This window comes from Garra rufa, chromosome 22 (assembly GCF_049309525.1).
Source record: "Garra rufa chromosome 22, GarRuf1.0, whole genome shotgun sequence".
Classification (NCBI taxonomy): domain Eukaryota; kingdom Metazoa; phylum Chordata; class Actinopteri; order Cypriniformes; family Cyprinidae; genus Garra; species Garra rufa.
In genome coordinates, this window is record NC_133382.1 from 34,058,704 (window position 1) to 34,068,035 (window position 9,332).

Sequence of the window (9,332 nt, forward strand, 5' to 3'; positions counted from 1 at the left end):
ATATAAAAAAATATATATGTATCTATACACACACACACAAATATTTTAAATAATATATATTTTATATAAATATATTTTTTTTAAATGTATAACATTTCTGGAAAATATTATAATGTTAGATAATTTAGTTGTTTTTTTTGTTCAAAAATATCTGTATCTACACACACACAAAAAATATATATTTTATATAGATATTTATTTTGAATGTGTAAAAATTATGTTAAATATTATAAAATGTACAATAAATAATCTTTATAATAACTTTTTGAAATATATATATATAACATAACACTATTATACATATATTCTACAATTATATGTTACTGCAAAATATAGTTTTGTACACTATGTAAAATTAATCTAGTTTGCAAAAGTGTTATATAATTTTTTTATTAATATATATATTTTTGAAAGAGTAGAGTTATGCCTTTCATCCATATTTTGGATGTGTTTTTTTAATTCTGTACTATATAGTTTTATATATATATATATATATATATATATATATAGTACATGCATCTGTAAAATATTTGAAAATTGTATTCAATGTTTAATCACATGCAGCTTTAAATTAAGTACAAACCGTAAAGATTTTAAAAACTTTATTATCAAAATAAGTATAAAAATATAAATACTGTATAAAACAATGCGACAGCATTCAAACGACATGAACAGAATGACTGATATTCTACAAGTACACAATTCATTGTACAGCTCTAACTCTATGTTCTGAAATGAATCCACAGTTTGACAGAACCCATATAAACCTTCCACAGGAAAACTGCCTCTTAAACAGAGATATCAAGTAGTTTACATAATGATCATACTTGTAAAACATTTTATACACATACTGCACCTATTTTAGACTCGGTCTGCAATAAAAGCTAAGCTTTTTTTTTGTATTATTTTCATCTGTTTTTTTAGCCATAAACATCGATAGTGTAGAAAGCTACTATCACTCACCTTGGTTATAAAACACATTGTCCACACCATTGATTACAACAAATCCCTAATCTTAAAAGGCATCCTTACTGATTCTTTTGGGGGGTGGGGGGAAAGAAAGACAGAGAGAGAAAGAGCGAGAGAGAGACCAGAAGAAGTGGACAAAGTTAAAGTAGACAAAGAGAAAAAGAGTTCCCAGTAGTTGAGCGCGATGTTCAAGTCTTCGTAGATTCGTCTATATGCGTTTACACAGCAGAGAACAGAGGGAGACTTCAGTATGTACGTGTTAATTTAGTGCTCTGAGATATATTTAAGTGTGCTGTGTTGCATATCCGCTTTAAGTCTCTCTCTGGGACTCCTGCCCTATATACATATCCGCCAGTTTTTTGAACTGTGGACCCCAGTGGCTCAGATACTCAAACTCTTGGTCCCCCTCGGTGGCGGCCGATTCCAGTGAGCTAAGGGACTCCGCCAAAGAGCCGTTGCCTTCGTAGGCGTAGGTAGCCAAGGAGTCATAAGGGGGTGCAGTGGGGTCCGAGTCGTTTTCCTGCAGCCGTCCGTTGATAAAGTCCCTCACGTCCGTGTTGTCTTTGATTGGAGAGGTGCGGCGGAAGGGGAACAGCATTTCGGGCATGATGTCCCGCCGGAGTTTGTTAGTGTCAATGACCTCGGGGTTCCGCAGGGTTCCGATGTCGAAGGCCTGCGTGTCTTCCTCTCCGCCGCCCTCGTCGTTGTAGCTGACCACGTTGTCCCTGACGTCTTCTTTGGAGATGATCAGGGGCTCCTTTTTCTTTTGACGCCGCAGGGCCGCAAACAATACCACAATCACTATGGAGACAGAGACAGACGAATGAAATGATATCATCAGCATGGTGCAAATCAAGCTGAACAAAGCTCTGTGATAGTCATGCATTCTGAATGTCACAGAGACACCTGACACTCCGCTATCTCCCGAGCCGAAGCAGTGCTCCCCACAGGCTTTTGCAGGATAATCTGTCTTAAAAACAGTAAAATTTGTTTAAAGTGCTATGTTTTGTTTTTTTTCATTCGGTATGTAAAATAGTATTTGTTATAGGGGGAAAAAAACTACATTTCTATGATACAATTTTAAGTTGCAGATCATTTTGCTACTAGCTAGTTGACTGCAAGTTTTTTGTTTGGGCAAGAACATTTGTTTGGATAGAAATCTTGACTACACTCTTAAAAATAAAGGTGCTTTAAAAGGTTCTTCACAGCGATGCCATAAAAAAAAACATTTTTGGTTCCACAAAGAACCATTTAGTCAAAGGTTCTTTAAAGAGCCATCTCTTTCTTTTTATAATCTGAAGAACCTTCTTTTGCCACAAAGAACCTTGTGTGAAATGGAAAGGTTCCTCAGATGTTAAAGGTTCTTTATGGAACCATTTAGACAGAAAAGGTTCTTTTATGGCATCGTGAGGCACCTTTATTTTAAAGAGTGTATGCTGAAAATAAAATTGGCTTTGAAACAATTTACACTAAGAAAGTGCAATTTCTACTTAGAAAGTAGTAATCTGCACAAGTAATTACAATAAAACGGCAAGTGAAATTGAATTAAATGTGACACTTTGAAGTGAAAAGACTGAAACCTGAGGAATGCCTTTGTTTTATTTGAAATTTCCAAAAGAAAGTGCAGGATGATTAATTTACTTAATTTCTATTTGGCAAGTTTTTGCACACACATTTTTAAGTGAAATTTAAGTGTGCACTTAAGTTAAATCTACTTAACTAAGTTAAGTAAAATTAGCAAAGGAAGGAGTTTGATGAGTAATCTCTACTTAATTATTTTAAGTTTACTCAGCAGTCCACAAGTACAACTCACTCAGCCACGGTTTGTAAACTTTACTCAAACATCATAGCACTGAACAAAATGCCATTAAAGCATGTGGTTCATTTACAAACACATATGTAAGCAAGTAGACAGCTCCTTAAATAAAAAAAGGGTAATTGTAACTTTTTATCTCAGTTCTGACTTTTTTCTCATAATTGTGTGATACAAGCATTAATGGAGCTTTTTAAATGACATTTACAAAATATCAAAAGTTTTTGATACAAAAGTTTTGCGCAAATCTGCAATTGAAACGCGGCTAGTGATCAATTTTTTAATTGCAGATCATTTTGCTACCAGCTAGTTGACTGCAAGTTGACTTTGAGTAAGAGCATTTGTTTGGATAGAAATCTTGACTGTGCTAAAAATAAAATTGGCTTTGAAACAATTTCCACTTAGAAAGTGCAATTTGTACTTAGAAAGTAGTAATCTGCACAAGTAATTACAATGAAATGGCGAATGAAACTGAATTAATTGTAAAACTTTAAAGTGGAAAAACAGAAACTTGAGAAATGCCTTCTTTGTTGTAATCTACAGTGCAAAAAAATACCCTGAAAAAAAAAGAGTAAATTTACTTCATTTCTATTTGGCAAGTTTTTGCGCGCACATTTTTTAAGTAAAATTTAAGTGTCGAATTAAGTAAAATCTACTTAACTAAGTTAAGTAAAATTAGCAAAGGAAATAAGTACATTTAACATGTAGTTAGAGTTTGATGAGTAATTTCTACTTAATTATTTTAAGTTAACTCTGCAGTCCTCAGATACAATTCACTCAGCCACGGTTTGTAAATTTTACTCAAACATCATAGCACTGAAAAAAAAAAGCCATTAAAGCATGTGATTCATTTACAAACATGCACGTAAGCAAGTAGACAGCTCCTTATTGTTTTTAAGGTAATATGTTGACTCAATGTAGTTAGAAGTGTGGTAGTATGGAAATGGCTTTAAAGCTCCCACACATGGACTAAAAGACCCAAAACTGGAATTGACAGAAGAAAGATGTCAGAAACCCTTCAGGTTTGTTCAGACCGGATTTTGTGAGTATTTTTTTATATTTAGCTATTTATTAATGAAATAACTAAAGCTCATAATAGTCATTAATTTACAATTCAGAACTTGTCACACTTTGTTTGTTTTGCTAAGTTTGATTCATTCTAGTGAGTTTGTTCAGTCAGATGATTCATTTACATGAACTGATTAAAAAATGATTCATTGATATGTATGTGGTATTTTAGGTCCTTAATGTACAGCAAAATGTTAGTTCAAATGCCTTCATTAATACGTTTTTGACTGAGATATAGTTACTAGGTTAGTTGCTTGTACAAAGTTAAATAAGTATTACAAATACAAAAATAATTGGATTACGTTTGACAAAAATACAATTTTAGTCTTTCTACTTCAGAATTTCACATTTAAAGGGATAGCTCACTTGTTCCAAACTTGTATGAATTTGTTGAAGAAAAACAAGGATATTTTAAGGAATGTTGGTAACCAAACAGTTGATAATCGCTGTTGTATTTATTTTCTTTATTTTCCGTACTATGGAAGTCAGTGGCTACCGTCAACTGTTTGGTTACCAACATTCTTCAAAATATCTTCCTTTATGTTCAGCAGAAGAAAGAAACTCATAGAGGATTGGAACAGCCAAACCTATGATCAAATAATGACGGCAGTTTCATTTCTGGTGAACTATCCTTTTAATTCAATGTGTTACTTGCCATTCAATTGTAACCATTTGGGAAATTTCTAAAGTGTAGCTAGCTTTTAGCTTAGCTTCCCCATCATTCAATTAACACGCATGTTTACAACTCACAATAAACATCATCGCCTTCGCTGAACCGCTGTAAAAAGAAACTGCTATGGCAACAAGCAAGATTCCCACCAAAGAGTGAGACTTAGTTAATTCAATCAAGGAAGAGACCAGACAATCGATGGCTAGGACAATAAAATTGTCACAGTCACCGAAAACAGAAGCACTGAGTCAGCTAAAAAAAAGCAGTTTTGCGGCTGCTCAAGGAAACAGATAGAGAAAGCGTGCATAATCTCAATCACTGCGGCGAGAAGAAAGGACTGCCGGAGAATCACAGGCTGTTCTTGGATGGCTAAAGCAGAGCGCTCAGATAAGAACCCAGCGAGCAGTGCGCAGCACTACAGAGAGCTTAGCCGAAGATACAGAGGAGTGTGTTTCAAAAGGTGTCATGCGCTTAAGGTACTCATGAATACAGAAGAGAGACACACACTGTAATGCAGATAAAGACTTATACTGCCTGGAGCAATCACCTTGCAGTTTTAAAATTGTGTAAGAAATAAAAAGGGGTTGCGTTCTTCTCCTTATGCATTACAAATTTGCAAGGTTCCAAAGGGCACAGATGTAAAGCACCGCAGTTAAGGCTTGACACATCTCTTTTTTCATCTTTTTTCATGCCCTTGCATTTTAACAGTACATTTTTCAGTAACAGCACGGAGATTCTTCTTATTATTATTACTATTAAAGAACGTTATACACAAAATACTATTACTTACTACCGTACTTACTTTACATCAGTTATTATTCTATTCTGTTTTTAATCTGTCATTATTGATTGATTGATTGATTGATTGATTGATTGATTGATTGGAAGTGAAACATTATATCCCTTAACATATTCTTCTCATCATTTTTTATTTTTATTTTAATAGTACTTTTTCAATGTCCTATACAGACATAATCATGATGATTAAAATTATTATATTATATTATATTAATAAATTTATATAATATATATAACAAATATATTATATTTATATTAATTTATTAATTAATTAATTTATATTAATTTATTAATGTATTCATTTATTTATTTTGGAAAAATAATCAAATAAAAAAAGAGATTTTTTTTATATTACAACTGAAAATAATAATAACAATTAAAACATTGTTTATATATATGTATGTGTGTGTGTGTGTGTGTGTGTGTGTGTGTGTGTGTGTACTGGTATTCATCACGTTGTGGGGACCAAATGTCCCCACAAGGATAGGAATACCAGTAGATTTTGACCTTGTGGGGACATTTCTCAGGTCCCCATGAGGAAACAGGCTTATAAATCATGCACAATGAGTTTTTTTGAGGAAGTAAAAGTTTGCACAATCTCCTGTGAGGGCTAGGTTTAGGTGTAGGGTAGGGTTAGGGCGATAGAAAATATGGTTTGTACAGTATAAAAACCATTACGCCTATGGAATGTCCCCATAAAACATGTAAACCAGTGTGTGTGTGTGTGTGTGTGTGTGTGTGTGTGTGTGTGTGTAAAAAAATGTAATGTATATGTAAAAATTAAAAAAATTAAAAGGTAAGTGCGACTTTTTAACTCATAATTTTGACTTTTTTTCTCGTAATTGCGAGTTTACATCTCGCAATTCTCACTTTTTTTTCTCAGAACTGTGAAATATAAACTCACAATTGTGTTATAAAGTCAGAATTGATAAATATAAATGTACAATTGCGGGATATAAAAGTACAACTTAATTTTTATATTAATTAATTAATATTATTATTATTATTATTATTATTATTATTATTATTATTATTTATTATTTAGACCCCTGGGATAAAATGGCTATTCTTTTGTTGTATTTTTATTTTATTTAATAATTGTTAGAATTAGGGCTGTCAATTTAACACAGTTAACAAATTTGTTGTAAAAATAAATAAATACGTTAATTTTATGTTGAATCAAATACATATTTTTTTTTTTTTTGTAATGTTCATTTGATGCTTTTCTCATTTAACGCAATAATGATTTTTTGGAGTGGAAATTTCTCAGCCAAATTTGATGGATGATTAATTTGCAATTAATTACAATAATTAATCACCACATTGTGTAATTAATTAGATAAAAATGTAATTGCTTGACAGCCCAAGTTATAATTAATGGAGTTATTACTTGGTAATTATAAATTATGTTTTGCAAATTGAGTGGATTAATTCTGAATTGTATGCTATAATTTCATCCATTTAATTTAAATTATATGTCTGTATTTAATTTATAGAATGCAGTATTGATAGAATTATAAATTGCAGAACATATTTCTTAGACTCTTAGTTTTCTTGTTTTTTAGAATGTTTGATTTATTTATATAATTAATTGTACCAATTCAAAAGAAAAAAAAAATATTCTGCAAAAATCAGATGACACTGTTTAAGACGCAGGATTTGCTCTAAAATGCATCATGCAAAAGTACTGCAACTGTTTGGTGAAATCACCACGTAATGTTCATATGTTGAGCTTGAAGTGAAGAGAAGAGGGAATTTTGGTCCTAAAAAGGGAACAGGTGCTGTAGTTTGCAGCTTGTTTTTCCTGTTCAGTGGCTGCTCTCTCCTCCCAGCAGGTAATCGGAGAGCTCACCCCTGCCTCCCACTCAGGTGTTAATTATGAAGAAGGAACGGTGGGGGGCAACATGCTGTGTTCTGCCCAGCCTGGGGGCCTGTAGTGTGTGCAGGGCTCATTCTGTGATCTGGAAGGGAAATGGTGGTGAAAGAGTGTGGGCTGGATGCGGATATTTCTCGCTCTGGCCGCGTAAACCATCTACTTCCTCTATTGGTGTATATTCTGGACTCTGCGTTAACCAGCTCATCAGAAAAAGGGTGCAACCAAAAGAATGTAAAATGAGGGGCAAATAGAGAGCAGGAGGGGAGAGGCAGAAAGAAGCAATAGTTTGTTCTGGAAGGGCTCTGCCCTCTGTAACCTGTCCACTCAGCGCCAGTAGATGGGTTTAGGGGGAGATACTGAAAATGGAGAAGGATAAAGGGGAAAATATCCATATTAAGTTTGCCCAGAGAGGATCAGTGGTGGACTAGATGGTGCCTGCGCAAGGGAACAGCAGAATATGAGATGCCAGAAGTGGTTGAACACATGGCGCACAATTGTCTGCATTGTGTAATGGGTAGAAACATATACATAATACAGACATATCATTTTGGAAGTGAATTTAAAGGAGCCATGTATTTTCGTAATGTTGGCTTATAATGATAAATACACTGCCACTCAAAAGGTTGGGATCAGTAAGATTTTTACTAGTCGTTTCTCATGCTCGTTAAGGCTGTATTTATTTGATCAAAAATACAGAAGAAAATGTAATATTGTGAAATATTATTTCACTTTAAAATAATAGTTTTCTATGTGAATATATTTTAAAATGTAATTTATTCCTTTGATACAACGCTGAATTTTCAGCATCACTACAGTATTCCGTGTCACATGATCCTTTAGAAATCATTCCAATATATTCCAATGTTGAAAACAGTTGCTGCTTAATATTTTGTTAAAACCTGTGATTTTTTATTTTATTTTGTTTACCAGGATACCATAACAAATAAAAAGTTGGAAAGAGCAGTGTTTATTTAAAATAGAAGTTTTTGTAACAATATTTTTTGTAACAAAACTACCATCAAAAAGTTTGGGGTCAAAAAAAATGTATTCTTTCTTCTTTTTGAAAGAAATACTTATTCATCAAGGATGTGATAAATTGATAAAAAGTGATAGCAAAGACTTATATTGTTAGAAAAAGATTTATATTTTGAATAAATGCTGTTCTTTTTAACCTTTTATTCATTAAAAATTCTGAAAAAAGAATCACAGGTTCCAAAAATAATATGTTTCAATAATATGTTTCAATGTTTCCAACATTGATAATAACAAAGATAAAACTGATAAAAAGTACAATAAAAAGTACAAAATATTTTTTTTAAGATTTTAAAGATCTCATATAGTCACCAAAGCTTTTGATCAGAACAGGAAAATAGTAAAATTATGAAATATTAATACAGTCTAATATATTTTATGTATTAAGCAGCGCAACTGTTTCCAACATTGATAATTGCAGTTATTATTCAGCATATTAGAATGACTTTTGGAGAATCATGTGACACTAAAAACTGAAGTAATGGCTGATAAAAAGTCAGCTTTGCATCACAGGAGTAAATTATATTTTAAAGTATATTAATATAGAACACAATTATTTCAAACTGTAATAATATTTCACAATATTAAATTTTTTTCTGTTTTTTTGATCAAGTAAATGCCGCTTTGATGAGCATATAAGAATTCTTTAAAAAACATTTTGAGTGGTAATGTATGTACATAATAATATATGTAAAATATCTCAAATACTCAGGGGCGTCATAGTTGGGTGAAAAGGGGGACTAAATAACCAGGGCCCCAAGTGGGGGGAGGGCCCCTGAGGAGTGAAATGTTATTTTCCTTTAAATATAATTTTACGATCACAATAAATGTTGTTAACTAATGTAAATCAGTGATGCATGGGTCAATGTATAAACAACCAGAACCCGACCGACGTTTTCAACCTGCCCGCAACTCAGACTGCAAAAAAAAAAAAAAAAAAACTAAGAAAAAAGAAAATATTGTACCCGACCTGCTTCCTGACCCGCATGTTTAATATTTGCGACTTTCACCAGCGATTATATGCGGTGGAGATGCGTTCACTGTCAAACATCATTTGGCATTAATTAGGTCATTTTATCAAAAGAAATGTTCTTGATTACAAGAAA

General features: G+C 32.6%; 1 protein-coding gene across 1 annotated transcript in view; it reads right to left on the minus strand.

Moving 5' to 3' along the window:
- Positions 1-648: 648 nt before the first annotated feature.
- The window catches only part of cdh10b (cadherin 10, type 2b (T2-cadherin)), an 86,127-nt gene continuing 77,443 nt past the window's right edge, over positions 649-9,332 (minus strand). Inside the window, exon 12 of the mRNA XM_073827702.1 lies at positions 649-1,770. Coding sequence (XP_073683803.1) covers positions 1,280-1,770 — 491 coding nt within the window. The 3' untranslated portion in view covers positions 649-1,279. The remainder of the gene's footprint in view (positions 1,771-9,332) is intronic.